The following is a 19,340-nucleotide window of genomic DNA, read 5'->3' on the forward strand; positions in this document are numbered from 1 at the left end:
ACACCAGCCCGCCGGACCGTGACCGCGCCGAATCGCGCCGAACCGTAGCTATAAGACCGTAGCCGTAAGCCGTAGGATAAGCCGCGTAGTGTTAAGAGTAGCCGTAAACTGAGAGGACGCCCAGGGCCGTAGGTTAAGCACCCTGTATATATATGTAGATATATTGTAGACATAAGTATTAGAATAAACACCTATTATACACCCACGCACTCGCCTCACTCATTTTCGAGTCCCCCGGCCAACCGACTGAGTCGGCACCCACCGGCGGGAGTACCCCGTTACAACATTAATTGTCGTTTCTCTCATTTACAGGTAACTTGTAAATTTTGTACATACTGTAAATAGTAACATCGGTTATAATATAAAACTTCTCTCATTTACAGAGAAACAAATTTGGTTTACTTATTCGAACAATCCCTAAACCCCACCGACAGAAGTAGATATTGTTGCGCCGGGGAGTGGAGCTCGCGCTTTCCATAGTTAAATGAATACACCAGGAGCAAACTAGACTGTCTATATTTCAGTTACACAATTGCTTTAGCAATAGATCCGTACAGTTCGGCTTCCCGATACAATCTGATATTTAAAAAGACGCGCGGTTGTCTAAGAGACCTCAAGCATCCGGTGACGTGTTTCCGCTCGAAACAAGGGATAGCTTCACGTTATGACTCGACGACAGCTTCGGACGGGGTAGTCGATGGCTCTTTCGATACATCAAGAAACGGTCGATGCGTCGAAAGAGCGGGAACTTCTCGCCGTCGCAACATTGCTCCCCTCCTTCAATAAGCGGTCGACCCGACCGCGGGCATCTTCATACTTGTAACCATCTTCACGTAGGCCGATCAATAAGCCAAATCAAGTCATAGTCTCTAACCTCGGGCTGTCAGTCTTCCATGGATGCTAACCTCTTCTAAAGATTGAAGAGATTCACAAATTCGTTCGTCATCGTATGCGAATTTGTGCGGAAAAGACAAAATCCTGGTATGATTCTTTTTTTGTAACGGGCGCATTAGCCATTGACTCGACTGCTTCAATCTCCAGAGCCCTGATAACAGCAGCCCTGAGAGATGTGAAACCTCCGAGCCTCAGCATCCGTTTCATTTCCTCATTAGCCAGCGAGGAAACAAATTGTGAGGCAGCAAGCTTGTCTCTAATTTCTAAAGGGCATTCGCAAAAAGCGGCCTGTGCTAGCCTTTCAATCTCCGTGGCTAAATCGGAAATAGATTCCCCTTTCCGTTGTTTATAATTTTGAAACTTAACATAATTGAGGTTCTCAAAATTTTTCGTTCCATAACGGAACGCAAGGGCCGAAATTAACGCGGGAAAATCAGTCTGTTTTTCAACGGAAAGAGAAGTCAAAACACTCCGCGCCGGTCCCTCGAGTGATGTAACCAAGGCCAAGGCCTTTCTTGGCTCATCCCAACGATTCGCCCCTGCAATCGCCTCAAACTGGAGTTTAAACTCCTCCCAGTTAGTTTTACCATCAAACTTTGGTGGTTTCAGAACGTAGCCTAAATCGGAAACGTTCCGCGACACACCAGACATTTCCTGTTGAGAGACCGGAGGTGAGGGCTGGGGTATCGCGAGGCCAGCAGAAGTGGAAGGGCTAACAAGAAGGGCTTCGCGATCCCCATCACGGACTGCCGTGGCCGAAAACTTTTCTAAAAATAGTTGGAAATTGGACGATAGCACCTGATAATTGTTCTCCATCGCTGTCATCCGCTCTTCCAGCAGCTTCTGGATCGCTGAAGAAGCCGTTCTCTCCTCTTGCTGTTTCTCTTCCGCGCGAGAGCGCTCCTTTTCCCATCGAGAGTTAAATGCGCGCTGCTGCTCCCTAAACTGCGTCGAGATGCTCCTCTGCAAGCCCTCGAAAAGCGTCTCCAAAGTCTCCGGAGAACCCTGGTCCCCGGCTGAAGATCGAGTTCTTATCGTCCTACCGACTGCGCCAATGTTGCGCCGGGGAGTGGAGCTCGCACTTTCCATAATTAAATGAATACACCAGGAGCAAACTAGACTGTCTATATTTCAATTACACAATTGGTTTATCAATAGATCCGTACAGGTCGGCTTCCCGATACAATCTGATATTCAAAAGAAGCGCGGTTGTCTAAGAAACTTCAAGCATCCGGTGACGTGTTTCCGCTCGAAACAAGGGATAGCTTCACGTAATGATTCGACGACAGCTTCGGACGGGGCAGTCGATGGCTCTTTCGATATATCAAGAAGCGGTCGATGCGTCGAAAGAGCGGGAACTTCTCACCGTCGCAACAATACTATATATATATCGAAAACTACGCATCTGATCGAAAAATGTCGTAGGACATAAAAAGTAACAAATTTTTTAATTTCCTACAAAAAAGGTTTCTAAACATTTTGCCATAGCTCGCACCGTTTCCGAGATATTTGTCTTTATATTGTTGGTGCGGCTTCGGAACATTTAAATATCTCGATATATCTCGAAAACTACGCATCTGATCAAAAAATGTCATAGAACATAAATAGTAGGAAATCTAATTTCCTACAAAAAAGGTCTGTTAACATTTTGCGATACTTCGCACGGTTTCCGAGATATTTGCAGATTCACCTCAAGGAAAGGGACGTCACGCACATATTCCGAGATATTTCTTCTTCTTCCTGTTCTTCTGCACAGCTGCGCTGGAAGTCGCATTTACAGCTTAGAATAGTACAGAGTCACCTCAAAGAAAGGGGCCACGGTATTTTTTCATCTTTATAATGTTGGTGCGGCGTCGGAACTTTGAAATATCACGATATATCTCGAAAACTACGCATGTGATCAAAAAATGTCGTAGAACATAAATAGTAGGAAATTTAATTTCCTACAAAAAAGATCTCTTAACATTTTGCCATAGCTCGCACCGTTACCGAAATATTTGCCTTTATAATGTTGGTGCGGCTTCGGAACTTTTAAATATCTTGTCGCGTGTCCGTTCGCGGTATATAGGGATTTTCGAGGATTTAGGCGCAGGTAAAGTGATTCGTGGAGTGCGACGGCGCTCCGCTCGCAAGGCGCGGAAAAATGAAACAAATAAATTATCTTTCACAGTATTACGATTTTAATTTCCAGAATTTAATCAAACCGTTTCAAAATATGCGTGTTGATATGCAGCGTGAGAACAACTCTGCTAATTGAGCGACAAAATCATTCTGCCCGTTCTACGCTTGGCGGAGGAGATCTTCGCGCGTTGTCGGTCGATGCCCCTTCCTTCGTGGATCCTGGATCCTCCCTCAGGATCATCCCTCGTCCAATGGTGGAGGAGTCCACCCGGTCTTGCGTGGGCCCCTTCTCCTAGCTGTGGTCCACCCTCAGGCGCGTGGAAGTGGAGGCGCTCCGCCAAGGGACTAGAACGTAGCAGCGCACATGTGCTACGAGAAAGCGTGGGACCCAGAGAAAATAGGATATGACAAGACCTTGTACTTGCCAAAGGCAACTCTTGAGGAAATTTACGACCCTCTTAGAGTGCATGAAAAGTCAGGATATCGGAAAATACTTCGTTACTTTTAAGGACCGTATGTGACTTGTTCGAAAACAACGAATTAGCTATGGTATGTCATAAATTAGTCTTTTAAGAATTTACTAAGTGAAACTATTCCATTCTCTCGATTTCCGGCCTTCTCTCAGCTCGATCACCCACGTCGAGGGGTTTACAATTTTGGCTTTGTTTATTTCATAATATGAGCGTACACGCAGATGGTTTAAACTCCGCTCTTAATTTATAGCCATCGATACAAAAGGTCTTCGAAGAACATTCGAGACATATCGATACAATAGCCTATCGATAAATATTCCCATGTCAATGTCGCCATACCACTCTAGACATATTCACGTGATAACGTTTCACGTTACACCTTCCCCCTTATACAAAAAGGTGTTTACATTAAACAGCTTTTTCATTCATAACATTGCGCGTTGATAACATGACAGTAAGTCCGGATTTAATACTTCATTCAGTCACTCGTCATACAACTTCAATAGTTCATTCAATAATCCGTAAATTCGCGCACATAATAATCTGTATGTTGTCACGTCCTGTGACGCATTCTTTAAAATTTCTATTTCGCCACCCAAACTATTTAAGCCGCTATTTCGCCACCTAAATTCTTTAAACTTATATTTCGCTATACAGATTCTTTAAACTTACATTTCGCGATACAAATTCTTTGAACTTCTATTGCACCATCCAAATTCATCGCCCCGCAAAAATTCTGAGTGAGCAACTCAGCCGGGTCATCGTACGGCGAGAACGCTGACGATCCGGACGTGGTGGTTCACCCGAATTGCCAAATCAAAAGTCGACCTCATTAATCAATATATAATAACCAGATCAAACCGCCCGCGTTCAGACCAATTATAGTACAGAACCCGTATCAGATCAAATTCAGTGCAGAAACAGTATCAGACAAATTATACTACAGAAACAGTCCAGATCAATTATAGTACAGACTCAAAAGTCATCGTGACCCGATCACTTCCGTGAAACTCGTTCAGAATCGGCCAGTCCGTTAACGCGAATCCGGATTTAATTCTAACACGCGTACAAAATCCGCAAGATACGACTCTGCTACGGGACCCAGAGACCCGACAGAGCAACTCGTCATTTGTAAAACACGCGCAAGTTAAGAACTGTACGTAAGACCAATAAACATTTGTTGTGCTCGGAAGTGTGTGAACTTCAATTAAACGTCTACCCTACTATCTCCAATCGCCAGGACGACTCGCCACTACAGGTATCCTCGCCCAGCGAAAGGTAAGTAAGAACCTCTACCTAACTAACAACTTAGATTAAATCATACAAAAAAAGGTACGCGGAGAACTCAGTGAGAGGGAGAACTTCGCGACATTACAGTGGTTCCGATACGAATCGAACGCCAACAGGCACTACTAACGTGTAATATAGGGTAGACTCATAAAAAAAAATCTAACTCGAGAATATAAATCTTTGTCTGCAACTCCAACAAAAATTCAAGAAATTCACTTTCGAATCAATTTCAATATACAACATTATCAATTAATTGAGATACTGCTACAAAGTAGACATAAAATTCACCTAAACATAAAATTAACTCATTTATTCACTAAATAATTACAAATAATGAAACTTTCAAATGAGTAATAAGAATTCTAAGCCAACGGATAACAAAAATATTAAGGACGGAAATAGATTAACAAGAAGCAGGACACAAGAAAATCCTGAACTCAAAAGTATTGTAGAAAATCGTAATCACGCATCAGCCTTCTTAAAGAGCCGAAAAACACCGCGCTCACCAACAGAACGAAGAACATTTGACTTCACACCAAAAGTCACAACCGAGGTATAAACGCGAATACAGAGTTAGGTGCGATACCCAGAACAAAAAACGTAAAAATCTAACCATAAACACTAACCAAACCGATAACGCAGGTGCCAGCGGGCAAGACAAAAACATAGGATTGACAATCAATCCAAGTAACTCAGCTAATAATAATAAACAAACAGAAACTGTCGCATCGCCACTAATCCGAATAAGTCCCCAAGATAACGGAAAGAATACCGAAACATTAAACGAAACAATAAATAACAGTTACAAAAACGACTTATCCCTACTTGAAATTGAAGGAATTACAGAACAGCCAAGCTTAATAGGAAACCCGGACGAAGAGAATATTAAAAGAGACATAACACTCACTTGGGGTAGCCCGAAAAAAATGACGGAACAACAAATTCAAACCCCAACGGTAAGATTACCCTTGAAATATGTAGCAAAACTAGTACCCGAATTCGACGGGAAAAATATGCCAGTAACGGAATACATAGAAAATCTAAAGCAAGCCAGAAACAGCATAACACCCGCAGACGAACCGAGCCTAATTCCAATCGTTAAAGTAAAACTAAAAGGACAGGTATATAAAGCACTAATAAATTCACCCATTAACAGCATAAATGATTTCATCAAAGCAATAAGAATATTATTCCCGTCTACCGAGAACATACACACCTTATATGGGAAATTAACAGAACTAACACAAGAACCAGACGAGACAGTGCTCAACTACGTGAACAGACTACAGGATCTAGTAATAGAGATAAAAGAACTAAACAAAGCAGAAGCAGATATAACTGAGCAAGAGATACAAGATTTCGACAGAAAGATAAACATCGATGCAAAAAAAAGTTTTAAAGAAGGACTAAAACCAGAGATCAGACTAGAAATGAAAGACAAAAACGAACTAGACGCCCTTATACAGGAAGCAATTAAAGTAGAAACAAAATTAGAAAAACGAAACATATTGAGAAGCAAACCGGCTAGCATACTATTCAATCTCGGAAAAACCAATGCAAGCTCAACAATATACACTTGTCAAATATGCCAGGACCCAGATCATGAAGCCCTATTTTGCAACAACGCAGCATGCGTATATTGTAAAAGTAAAGATCATACATCATACAGATGCAAACTGGCTAAAAAGAAAATAGAACTCGTCTGCAAACACTGCAATGCTCCAGGACACTCAATAGATGCGTGTAAGATGAACAAACTAAAGGGAAGGCACTGCCAATATTGCCAAGTAAAGGGGCACACAGTCAACGAATGCCCATTTATAATAGAATATGAGACATGTTGGAAATGTAGAGAAACCGGACACGACCCAAACACCTGCACGCAATTCCTAAAAATTACGGAACTTTGCGAAATCTGTAATAGTAGGTACCATACAGCCGAACATTGCCCAACACCTATGTGCCCACTCTGTAAGAAATTGGGCCATACTATAAAACAATGCCCTTTAATGAAAGATAATGGTCTTCAACTAATCATGTGCACAAACTGCAACGAAGAAGGCCATGACGCAGAAGAATGCGAAGGGGCAAGAGTTTTCCAAACAAGAACAAATCAAATTAAATACCAAAATCGCAACCAAGTAGGTCACTCGTCAAGAGACTACCACGAACCAAGAAACCCTCAACGCAGATCAAATGACTCGTATGGAGACAATCAAAATTTCAATAACTTCCAGAGAAAATATAATAGCAATGGAAATTTTAACAACAATAACTACTCCAGAAGTAATAATAGTAACAGGGATAACCCGAGACAAATGAACGAATCACGAAAATTTTGTGACTATTGCAGAACCCTAAATCATACAATAAAAGAGTGCAGAAAACTGAGATCCATTGAATTACGAGTACAAAAAAGAGATATCTGTTCCTACTGCGAAGAACCAGGACACCAAATAGAAGCATGTAGGAAACTCAAAAGCCTGGAAAGCAGTGCCGGAAATATCTGCAACCTATGCAAAAGTACGAATCACACAACAGAGGAATGCTACAGAAATCAGAATCATCAACAGCGCAGAGCGGGAAACGAATAGATTCTTCTTGGAGAGAGCGCACAGGAAGAAATAACAGTAAGGCGCTCGAAGCATACAAAACTAACGACAACCCCAAGCCTAACAAACCGGAACAAGAAAAACCTCCCGAAACAAAATTACCTGACAATCAAAACATAAATGAGGAAAAGATATCAACAAGAATGACAATGTACTCACTGAAACTGGAAAATCTATTGCAATACATCACAATAGAAAACCCTTACACAAGAGGGGAATGCAACCTACTTATCGATAGCGGTGCACAATTAAATATCATAAAAAAGGATCAGATACCAGCAAACGCAATACTAGAAGATAGGAAAATATTACTTTCAGGCATTACAGACAAACCATTACAAACTTTAGGAGCAGTAAGAATACCCATAAACTATCAATATTTCGACTTTCACGTAGCACCAGAAGACTTTTCAATACCGTACGACGGAATATTAGGAATAAAAGTACTCCTCGAACAAAAATTAAGACTAGACGAAGGATACGTAGAAATAAATAACGGAAAATTCGAATTAAGGTCAGGAGAAGCGAATACAAACCACAGATTATCTTCACAAACAGTCGAAACAGTTAAATCGGAATTAACAGATGAGCAGAAATGCTTTCTCAACAAAATATTTCAGGGCACGACACATGCTAATGACACACTTACAACCGTACATACTGACTCGGAAACACTGCAACAAACAGGAATCAGCGAAAACTCGAGCGACAATGACAATGCAAACCAAGACCTTCCGCAACCGGATAATATGACAGGAGACTCAGATGATAGCTTCAGTAACGACATACTACACTTATTAAACATAGTGGACAAATTAAATAACGAACCAAGTAACGTAACAATAAATACGGAACAGACGACGTCAGCAAATCTCGAAGAACATTTAGAAACGGATAACAAATACGCAGGACAGATAATAAACAGTATAAATACAGTACTCGACAGCCACGAAGAAAACTGCGAAATAGAGTCGTACGACTACACAACATTTCTAACAAAAGTACATGAAAATACAAGCATCAAATTCAAAAACGAAACTGACCTTTTAGAAAACAAATATAACTATGCAGCATACGATGTAGAAGACATACTGGAAGGATTTCAAAAACAGGAAACCTACCAGAAATAGACGAAAGCGAAATATTAGAAGTAGGAAAAATCAGTTTTACAGAAAACAAGGAAAATGGTACTGTGACGAAAAGCAAAGAAACGGAAAATCGGCGGGATAAACTATTAGAAAAAATTCGGCTAGGAAACCTATCTGAAGATAAGAAAGCCATAATGAGGGAATTGATCGAAGAAAATAATGACATATTTTGGTTAAAAGGAGATAAAATAGAGTCCTACAATACGGAACAACATGAAATTAACCTAACGGACGAGAAACCCGTATATGTAAAACAATTTCCCTTGCCACATAAATTAAAAGAAACTGCGGTACAAGAAACGGAAAAATTAATCGCAAACGGTTTTGTCAGACACTCAAAAAGTGCTTTTAACGCCCCAACTTGGGTAGTCAAAAAGAAGGAAACAGCCGAGGGAAAGAAAAGATGGAGACTGGTAATAGACTACAGAAAATTAAATGAAAAAACGATCCCAGACCCATATCTACTCCCAAATATAACTGAAATCTTCGACCAATTAGGACAGGCAAAACTATATCACGTAGTAGATTTAAAATCAGGCTTCCATCAAATCAAGATGAACCCAAGAGACATACATAAGACAGCTTTCAGCATACACCCATTGGGACGATTTGAATTCAATGTCTTACCTTTCGGATTAAGAAACTCGCCACGAACCTTTCAGAGGGTAATAAACACAGCATTAGGCGATTCAATTGGAAAAATTTGCTTTGTTTTCATCGATGACATCATAATATTTGGAGGAAATTTAGAGGAACTCAACACGAGATTTAACACAGTCGCACAAAAATTAAGAGACGTAAAATTAAAACTTGAGCCCGAAAAATGCGAATTCCTTAAATCGGAAGTATGCTTTCTAGGACACATACTAAGTGGGAAAGGTATAAAACCCGACCCAGCAAAAACAGAAGCTGCACAAAAATTTCCAACTCCTAAAAACGTCAAGAACATAAGAGAATTCTTAGGACTCGCAGGATACTACAGACGATTCATAAATAATTTCGCAAAAATTGCCAAACCTTTAACGAGTTTATTGCAAAACGACACCAAATTTTTCTGGAACACGGAACAGCAAAACGCTTTCATAAAACTCAAACAAATATTATGCAACGCACCTATACTACAGTACCCCAAATTCGATGAACCATACGTTATCACGACAGATGCATCTAAATACGCCCTAGGTGCAGTCCTATCGCAAGGAGAAATTGGAAAAGACAGACCAATCGCATACGCATCACGAGTATTACAGGAAGCCGAAATCAAATATGACACCTACGAAAAAGAAGCTTTAGCAATAATGTTCGCAATAAAAACATTTCGAAACTACATTTACGGGAATAAATTTACAATAGTTACAGATCATAAACCATTACTTTGGCTAAAGACAGCCGACAATAATACTAGAGTACAGAAATGGAGATTAAAATTATCGGACTACGAATACGATATAATCTATAAACCAGGTAAGCAAAACGTGAATGCCGATGCATTATCGAGAAATCCGGTGGACAACGTACACGTGTCCGTTACAACAAGAGCGCAAGGAAAGAAAGATATCAGCAAAAACTCGGCAACCGCGAAAATTCCAAGTCAAGATAAAGTAGAAGACGATCATATAAAGGCCAAAAGGAAAAGGGGTAGACCAAGAAAGGAAGTTCAAGAACAGTCAGGTCAGGAAACAACCGCAAACAGTAGTAGCAATGAGAGAACGGATAAAACAAAAAAAGACAATATAGAAGAACAGGAACAAACAAATTTAATTTACACGAAAAATTCAATCCAATTTAGAAATGATAACATCGTGCACATAATTACTAAACAGGGCATACCTTTGTGTTCCGGATTTAGAGCGCCATAATTTAAAATATAATTTAATTAGTGTTCGACAACACCTTCGGCTCGGCGTTGTCGTCGGTCGAGCGGTTTATAAAAACACCGACGCCGCGACAAACGCTCTGCTCATTCGTTTGCGCTCCTAAAACCAAACGACACGTAACACGCGACTAATTCGCTACGGGCTTCTTTACTAATTAAAGAACCAAATAAAGTGCCAAGTAAACTTGTTTATTACCAAAGTATTGACAGTGTCAAATTCATTTTCCTGCACGCTTTTCCTTTACCAAATTAACCGGCAATTTTGCCTAGAGCAAAATTAATACTCTACGCGCAACAAATGGTCCTTCGAGCCGGATGGTAAGGATCTAAAGCAGTGCAGTGCCGCATAAAAAACTGTTGTAAATAGCTTTGTTCCTTATCTAGTATTAATTTAGTTTGCGGTTAATGGCATTAGTGTGCCAGGTGGCGCCAGTTGAGTTCTATTATATTTTCTTTATGTTTATGTCATGTCTTTGTTTGCTTTTTTATGTTCTATGATGTTCTTCGTTCTTATTCTATAATAAGTAATGGCGTCTAATATAAAGTCAGGTTTAATCCTGTGGACAGTAATATAAGTAATCCTGTTCTTATCCTGTTCTTATTAAATACATTATACGCAACAGGTTATGGGCCCAGTAGCGCGGGTCAGTGCGTAAGTTGGTGGAAAAAGAACAGTGAAACGCTCGTGCGATCAGTACGAAAATAAAAAGGGTCTGTCGCACAGAAGACGCCATTTTTTTAGAGACTTGATCATTTTTCTTTGTGAGAGCTCGGATTCTTCGGCAAGTAAGAAGGGCATAAAGGATACTCGCAGGGAGAATGGAAAAGGCAAAGAATTTCCACATACAGAAGTTCGACGGAAATAATTTCCAGCTATGGAAATTTCAGATGGAAATTATATTACGTGCAGAGAAAATTCTGGACGTTGTCGATGGTAGCTTGATCCAACCGGCAGTGACTGAAATAGAAAAAAGGAAGGCGTGGGATGAAAGTAATTCGAAAGGTATGTTGTTCATCTCTACGGGCTTGGAATACAGTCAATTACAAACTGTCGTCGCATGCGATACAGCAGCACAGATGTGGAATCGTCTTAAGTGTGTGCATGAACAGCGCAGTTCGGTGAATAAGGTAACGCTCAAGCAGCAGTTTTTTAGTTATAAAATGCATCCAAATGACAGTATCGCTCAGCATATTAGTAAAATTGAGTCGATGGCCTTGGCACTAGCAGATGTGGGTGAGCGCGTTACCGACGTGGATAAAGTTGCAAAGACACTCGAAAGCTTGCGGAGTAGTTATGGTGCGTTCATAAATGCATGGGATTCGTACGACGAGACGAAACAGACATTCGAAAACTTAACCTCTCGCCTTCTCAAGGAAGAGAAGCGGCTTACGCAGGGAGAAGATGTCGAGGCGGCATTTGCAACGTTAAATGTGAAAAAGAAAAATATAAGCTCTCGTACTCTTAAAAGTGAAAAAAGCGCTGATCAAGGAAAATCGACTAGCAAGGCGAGTGTTGTGTGTTTTTATTGTAAAAAGACTGGTCACATGAAGCGAAACTGTTACAAGTTGAAAGCGAACAAGACAAAAAAGGACGACCAAGACGACGGCTCAAAGGATAATTTAAAGAATGTTGCGTTGAGCGCTGAATTTAAGAACATTTCAGTCTCCGGGTGTGAAAATGCGTGGCTTGCGGACAGTGCAGCGTCAAAGCATATGACTTTTCGAAAGGAGCTGTTTACAGAACTTCGGTCAATAGACGGTTCGTCTAATGTTGTTCAGATAGGGGACAACTCATTTGTAAAGGCGGAAGGCATTGGCACAGTAAAGGTTCTGGCACTCGTTAACGGACAGTGGGAGCCACGCACACTGGAAAATACTTTATATGTACCAAAATTAAAGAAAAATCTTTTTTCAGTGGGAGCGGTTACGAGTAGACAATTTAAGGTTACCTTCGACGATAGTAAGATTGAGGTGCGAAATCAGAATGTCGTTGCTACGGGCATGAAAATGGCTAACCAGTGTTATAAGATGCTGTTCAAGGAGAAAGACGTCGAGCAGGCGAATACAGTGACGGAAGCAACGGTGAAGCTATGGCATGATAGATTGGGCCATCCAGGTATCAACAGTTTTAAGGAAATGGCCAATCAAGGTTTAATTCCAGGAGTAAAATCGAGCAATATCGATAATCTATTTTGCGAATCTTGTCAATTTGGTAAGATACATCGATTGCCATTCCATACCACTTTGAATGCTCGTGTTTGTAAATCTGGAGAGATTATACATTCTGATGTCTGTGGAAAGATGCCGGTTACTTCGCTTGGTGGCGCAAACTACTTCCTGTTATTCAAAGATGAATGTACATCATATCGGTTTGTGTATTTCATGAAGGCCAAAAGCGATACATTCGAAACATTTTTACAGTTTCAGAGGATGGTTGAAAGACAGACAGGCAACAGGATAAAAGCGTTCAGAAGCGATAATGGACGTGAATATATTAATGAGCAGTTTGCTGAACACTTTAAAAAGACTGGAATAATTGCTGAAAGAACGGCGCCATATTGTGCAGAGCAGAATGGTCGGATCGAGCGTGAAAATCGATCAATCGTGGAATGTGCACGTACTATGCTCATCGATGCGAATCTTCCAGAAATCTTGTGGGCGGAAGCAGTAAACACAAGTGTCTGCATACTGAACAGACGACCAAGCAAGAAAAACGATAACGTTACTCCATTCGAAAAGTTTATTGGCAAGAAAGTAACTCTCAAGCACATGCGGAAATTTGGAGCGGAGGTTTATGTTCACATACCTAAGATTGCTCGTACTAAGTTTGATAGGAAAGCTGAAAAAGTCATCCTCATTGGTTACGATGAATACAGCACGAATTACAGACTGTATAATCCGAGTACAAGAAAGGTGACGGTAGCCCGAGATGTAATATTTAATGAGGGGAATACCTCAGGAGCTATAGTTAGCGATCCAGAATACGTGGTTTATCCGTCAACGGAAGATGTACAAGAAAACAATCCACCAGATGAGAATGAACAGGAGAGCAATGAACAGCAAGTCGGAAAAGAAAATACATCGCAGCAGTCAGCGAATAAAGGTCCTACACTTCGTGACAGGAAAACTCTCAAGGCACCAAACCGATTTGATGCATGTCAGGTGGCTATTGACATTGCATGTGCAGCGGTATATGATGAACCTCAAACGTATCAGGAGGCAGTTACTGGTGAGAATTCCAAGGAATGGAACGATGCTATGAAGGAGGAAATAAACTCGTTGAATAAACACGAAACTTGGACGCTGACACCTGCACCTCCGGATCGACAAATCGTTGACTGCAAGTGGGTCTACAAAATTAAAAGAAGACCAGATGGGAAGATTGAACGTTTCAAAGCACGATTATGCGCTAAAGGATATTCACAAAAAGCAGGAATTGATTATACGGAGACGTTTTCTCCGGTAATTCGGTACGATTCAATTAGAATTCTTCTGGCACTTGCAACGATTTGCGATATGGAGATTCTGCAGTTCGATATAAAGACTGCATTCCTTTACGGTGATCTAGCAGAGGAGATCTACATGAAGCAGCCGGAAGGTTTCCAAAGCGGCGATTCAAAAATGGTTTGCAAGCTGAGGAAGAGTCTCTATGGACTTAAGCAGTCCCCGCGATGTTGGAGTCAAAAGTTCCGTAAGTTCTTGTGTCTGTTTAATTTAAAACCACTGAATACAGATAAATGCGTGTATCGAGGAGTACTTAATGGAGTGGAAATTTGGCTGGCACTATGTGTGGATGATGGTATGCTAATGAGTACATGTTCTGACACATTGGCACTTCTGATGGAGGAACTCGGCTCGCAGTTTGAGATCAAGATAGACCATTCAAACTGTTTTGTGGGGATTGAAATCAAACGAGATAGACAGAGCAAAAGAATGTTTCTTGTTCAGCAGGGGTATATTGAACGTGTTTTGGCTAAATTTGATATGCAGGACTGCAATCCACAGGCGACCCCAGCGGATCCAAATGCAGAATTGCAGAGTTCAAATCAAAATAAAGATTTTAAGAAGGCCTTTAACATACCATATAGAGAGGCTGTTGGAAGTCTGATATTTCTTGCAATTGTGACACGGCCAGACATCTCTTTTGCGGTGGGTCAAGTAAGCAGATTTCTAAACGATCCGTCTGAGGTGCACTGGACAGCGGTGAAGAGAATTATGCGATACATCGCAGGAACAAGAGGTTACGGTATTTGTTATCAGGGCAATTCTAATGAACTTTCGGTATATTCAGATGCGGATTTTGCTGGAGATAAAGAAACTCGGAAATCTACAACAGGATACATTAGTATCCTAGCTGGAGCACCGGTTACCTGGTCATCGCACCGTCAAGGGTGTGTAAGCAGATCAACGACAGAAGCAGAATACATTGCAGCTTCTTCAGCGGCCCAGGAGACAATGTGGCTGAGGATGATGTTGACCGAACTCCAAGTGATCTCTGACGAGTCTACCAAACTCTTTGTGGACAATCAAAGTGCTATTCGTTTGGTGAAAAACTCTGAGCACCACAAATTAACCAAGCATATAGACGTTAAATTTCATTATATTCGAGAATGTGTCGAAAACCATAGTATATCTATGCAGTATGTATCTTCAGAGAAACAGTTAGCAGATTTCCTGACAAAGGCCTTACCACGCGATAAGTTTTGTTTGAATCGAAGGTCAATATCAATATTCGATGTAAATGAACAAAGAGTGGGAGTGTTGTAAATAGCTTTGTTCCTTATCTAGTATTAATTTAGTTTGCGGTTAATGGCATTAGTGTGCCAGGTGGCGCCAGTTGAGTTCTATTATATTTTCTTTATGTTTATGTCATGTCTTTGTTTGCTTTTTTATGTTCTATGATGTTCTTCGTTCTTATTCTATAATAAGTAATGGCGTCTAATATAAAGTCAGGTTTAATCCTGTGGACAGTAATATAATTAATCCTGTTCTTATCCTGTTCTTATTAAATACATTATACGCAACAAAAACAACTCTAATCGTGTGGTGAACATTAAAATCGCGAAAGTGCTGAAATCTAAGCCGGATTAAATCGGCAGAACAAAGGATTTTGCACGTGTCGTTCGAACTCAACCGACATCGCGACCTCCGCCGGTAAACATCGGAGGACGTTCACGCGCTTCGCTTCGCGAAAACATTGACGTGGTCATAACAGTTCACCTTGCGGGTACAGTACGTTTATTTGAAACACTTAATATCAAACATTATGGATACATTAATCCGCGAAAATAAAGTGCATGCACGCCTGATCAACAATGCACTGCTCAACTTTAAAAAATTGGGGAAGGCGAATCACACTCCTGCAGTGATTCGCAGTCGGATCAACCTGCTCAAGGATTACTGGGCCAAATTCCAATCAACGCAAGTCCAGATCGAGGTTGCAGCAACGGAGGAGGACACCAGGGCGAATCCCTACTTCTCCAGCGACGTCTTCGGGGATACGGAAGCAGCTTTCCTTGCCGCCCTCGACGCTATGACGGCAGCCTTACCGACGGACTCCGAACCTGCAAGTAACCCATGTAATACGAGTACCGCTTCTTGTAATCGCGAATCTGCACTGTCGGTCAAGCTTCCTCGCGTCGAATTACCTAAATTCTCCGGGGACTATACGGAATGGGAAAATTTTCGAGACCTCTTTCAGTCTTTAGTTGGCTCTAACGACGCGTTACCGGAGGTGCAAAAGTTGCACTATCTTAAATTAAGCTTAATTGGTGAAGCGTCTCTTCTATTAAAAAACGTTGCCACTTCCGCGGCGAATTACGAGGCAGCGTGGAAACTATTGACCGACAGGTACGCTAACGAACGCGCGCTCATAACCGCTCACCTGAAAATGTTGTTCGACTCACCCCCGATCGGATCCGCAGTTCTAAGCGATTTAAAAAGCTTACGCGATAGATCTCGCGCCGCATTAACGGCCTTAAAAAACATGGCTCGCCCGGTCGAATACTGGGACGATGTTCTTGTTTTTCACTTTGTCCGCAAGTTGGACAAGGAGTCCCATCGGGAGTGGGAGTTACGCATGGGTGAAGAGGAATTGTTCCCATCCCTCGCGGATTGGGAGGCGTTCCTCAATGTGCGAATTCGAACTCTGGAATCGTTGGCGTCATCCCGCGGAGAAGGAAACAGCGCCTATAAAAATAAATCAGCGCCTATTAAAAACGTGAAAGCGCATTTAAACGCGTCGGAAACGAAATGCGTCGCGTGCGGCGCCGATCACGCTTTGTTTAAATGTGACGTGTTCCGTGGGCAATCCGTCGAACAACGATTATCACTCGCGCGCGAACATCATCGATGTTTTAATTGTTTACAAAAAGGACATCTCCCGGCAGCCTGTCCTAGCAAACGCGCTTGTTCGATATGTAAAGGTAGACATCATTCTCTTTTGCATTCTGAGCGAAAGGGTTCGAAGACGTCGTTCGTAAGCAAAGGTCGCGAATCGACCTCTCACGCGGATTTAGAATCAAGTCAACATTCGGCGCAACCTACACACGTAGCGGATGACAATATGGAAGACACGCCGATGTCGAATTCGGTAAACACGCACTTCGGTACGTCGCGTCATGAAAAAAAGGTCGTTCTCGCTACAGCTTGGATCAAAGTTGGCACTTGCGAAGGCCGACAAGCGACATTACGCGCTTTAATTGATCCAGGGTCGGAAGCGACGTTCATTCGCGAGAATGTTGCAAACGCGTTGCGCGCTAAACGCCAACACGTTCAGGCTTCCGTCTCCGGCATTGGTGCCGGGACGTCGGCCACCGTTCGCGCCTCCGCGCACGTTACGATTGAACCGTGCCACGGAAAAGGGCCTGTCATCCCTGTGCGCGCTCTTATCTTGAAACGGCTTACTAATTACCGCTCAAATTCGATAGACACCTTGAGTAGGTGGATACACTTACGTGGTCTTGAGTGGGCCGATCCTCTCACTAATAATAATGCGCCTGTGGACCTCATAATCGGCGCGGATAATTATGGCGCGATCTTGCTCGAAGGCCTTCGAAAAGGCCTTCCATCCGAACCCGTCGCGCAGAAAACGATTTTCGGGTGGGTGTTGACTGGTCCCGCTCGGTCCGCTGAGTCTCACGCAATGCAACTCCACGTACATTACGGCGACCTTAACGCTGAAATAAACAACACGTTAAGGAAGTTTTGGGAGGTGGAAGCGCCTCCACCGGTAACGTTCCTCTCCGAAGAGGACAAAAAATGTGAAGAACATTTTCGGCAGACTCATTCGCGTAAACCCGACGGCAAATACGTAGCGCGATTGCCGTTTAAATCAGAGCCTCCCATCGATATCGGGGCTTCGAAAGGAATCGCGGTCGCCTCCTTTTATAGATTGGAGAAACGGCTCGCCAAAGACGCGGAACAAGCTACGGCTTATCACTCCTTTCTGGAGGAATACCTGCAGCTCGGTCATATGCGGGAATTTCTTGAAACAGACCCTCCTTCTGAGCAAAAGGTCTATTTGTCGCATCATCCGGTCATCCGTCAAGACAGCAGTACGACAAAATTGAGAGTGGTTTTTAACGCGTCGATGCCTACGTCAAACGGGTCTACGCTAAACGATCATTTACTAGTTGGTCCGAAATTGCAAGCTGACCTCGCGGTCACGATTTTACGATGGCGCATGTATCAGTTCGTGTTCGCAGTAGATATCGCTAAAATGTTCCGGCAAATCTGGATCGATCATCGCGACACCGCCTACCAGCTGATAGTTTGGCGCGTTAAACCCGAAGATCAGCTGAAAACATATGAACTGCTTACCGTGACATACGGGACGGCCCCAGCGCCCTTCCTCGCGAATCGGGTCATCAAACAACTCGCGCTGGATGAGGGGACTAATTTCCCTCTCGCGGCTCCTATCCTGAATGAGCACCTCTACGTTGACGACGCGCTTTTCGGGGCCGATGATCGAGTGTTGGCTCGTCAAACACGGCAGCAGGTAACGGATGCCCTCAGACACGGAGGTTTCCACCTAAGAAAGTGGTCAAGCAATTGTCCACAGTTATTAGCGGAGATCTCCCACGTTGATCACGAGCTGGCCTCGAGCCGCTTATTTCAAGATGCCGAAGGGTTAAAAATGTTGGGAATCCGTTGGTTACCGAAATCGGACGAATTTCGATTTCAATTTAAGCTTGACTCCGCTAGTACGGCGAATCCGACTAAGCGCGGGGTTTTGTCGAATATCGCGCGAATCTTTGACCCATTGGGGTGGATTTCTCCCATCGTTATCGTGGCCAAGATCTTCATGCAAAAATTATGGGTAGCCAAGTTAGATTGGGACGAACCTCTACCTTGCGAACTAACCAACCAATGGCGCGAATATTCCGCGGAGTTTAACGATTTACGAAAGGTAACCCTTCCGCGCTGGATTAGGATGGGGAATGCTACAATCGAGTACGAAATACACGGGTTCGCAGATGCTTCGCAAGACGCCTATGCGGCTGTGATTTATTTACGTACAATCTCCATCGCGGACGAGGTCGCGTTACATTTACTCATGGCAAAAACAAAAGTAGCACCGTTGAAACCACTCACAATTCCGCGGCTAGAATTATGCGCGTGCGTCCTAATGACGCGATTGATCGAGCAGGTTCAGGCTACATTAAAACTCGATAAAGTACCAGTTTACGGTTGGACTGATTCCACCGTTGCATTAGCTTGGATACATAAGCATCCGAGTCAATTAAAAACGTTTACGGCACACCGAGTCGCGGATATACAAAGCCGAGCGCCGAATGCTTCTTGGCGACACGTACCAACCGGTTGTAATCCTGCCGATTGTGCGTCCCGCGGGTTGTCGGTGAAATTGCTGCTTCACCACCGCCTTTGGTGGCACGGTCCTTCCTGGCTGGCGCAAACTCCTAAT

At 42.6% G+C, this 19,340-nt stretch overlaps 2 protein-coding genes across 2 annotated transcripts; one reads left to right on the forward strand and one right to left on the reverse strand.

Annotated features, from left to right (window-relative positions):
• Positions 1–15,703: 15,703 nt before the first annotated feature.
• Positions 15,704–16,607, reverse strand: LOC123988807. Its single transcript, XM_046289551.1, has 2 exons — positions 16,299–16,607; positions 15,704–15,978 (listed from the first exon to the last, which is right to left on the reverse strand). Exons 1-2 carry the CDS (start codon positions 16,516–16,518, stop codon positions 15,887–15,889), a joined length of 312 nt encoding a protein of 103 aa, XP_046145507.1. The 5' UTR covers positions 16,519–16,607; the 3' UTR covers positions 15,704–15,886.
• Positions 16,608–17,558: 951 nt separating this feature from the next.
• On the forward strand, positions 17,559–18,921 carry LOC123988817. Its single transcript, XM_046289565.1, has 2 exons — positions 17,559–18,824; positions 18,892–18,921. The coding sequence occupies exons 1-2, from the start codon at positions 17,559–17,561 to the stop codon at positions 18,919–18,921; spliced, it is 1,296 nt and encodes a 431-aa protein (XP_046145521.1).
• The last annotated feature ends 419 nt before the right edge of the window (positions 18,922–19,340 follow it).

The sequence above is a fragment of the Osmia bicornis genome, unplaced genomic scaffold, assembly GCF_907164935.1.
Source record: "Osmia bicornis bicornis unplaced genomic scaffold, iOsmBic2.1, whole genome shotgun sequence".
Lineage (NCBI taxonomy): Eukaryota > Metazoa > Arthropoda > Insecta > Hymenoptera > Megachilidae > Osmia > Osmia bicornis.

Bases quoted from the DNA above. Each gene is read 5' to 3' on its own strand.
- LOC123988807 (XM_046289551.1), bottom strand. From the start codon at position 16,518: ATGGGAACAATTCCTCTTCACCCATGCGTAACTCCCACTCCCGATGGG. The intron at 15,979-16,298 runs GTGAGCGGTTAT...GGTTACTTGCAG, and splicing joins GAGTCGAACAACATTTTCAG to GTTCGGAGTCCGTCGGTAAG.
- LOC123988817 (XM_046289565.1), top strand. From the start codon at position 17,559: ATGCAACTCCACGTACATTACGGCGACCTTAACGCTGAAATAAACAAC. The intron at 18,825-18,891 runs GTAACCCTTCCG...ACGGGTTCGCAG, and splicing joins AGTTTAACGATTTACGAAAG to ATGCTTCGCAAGACGCCTAT.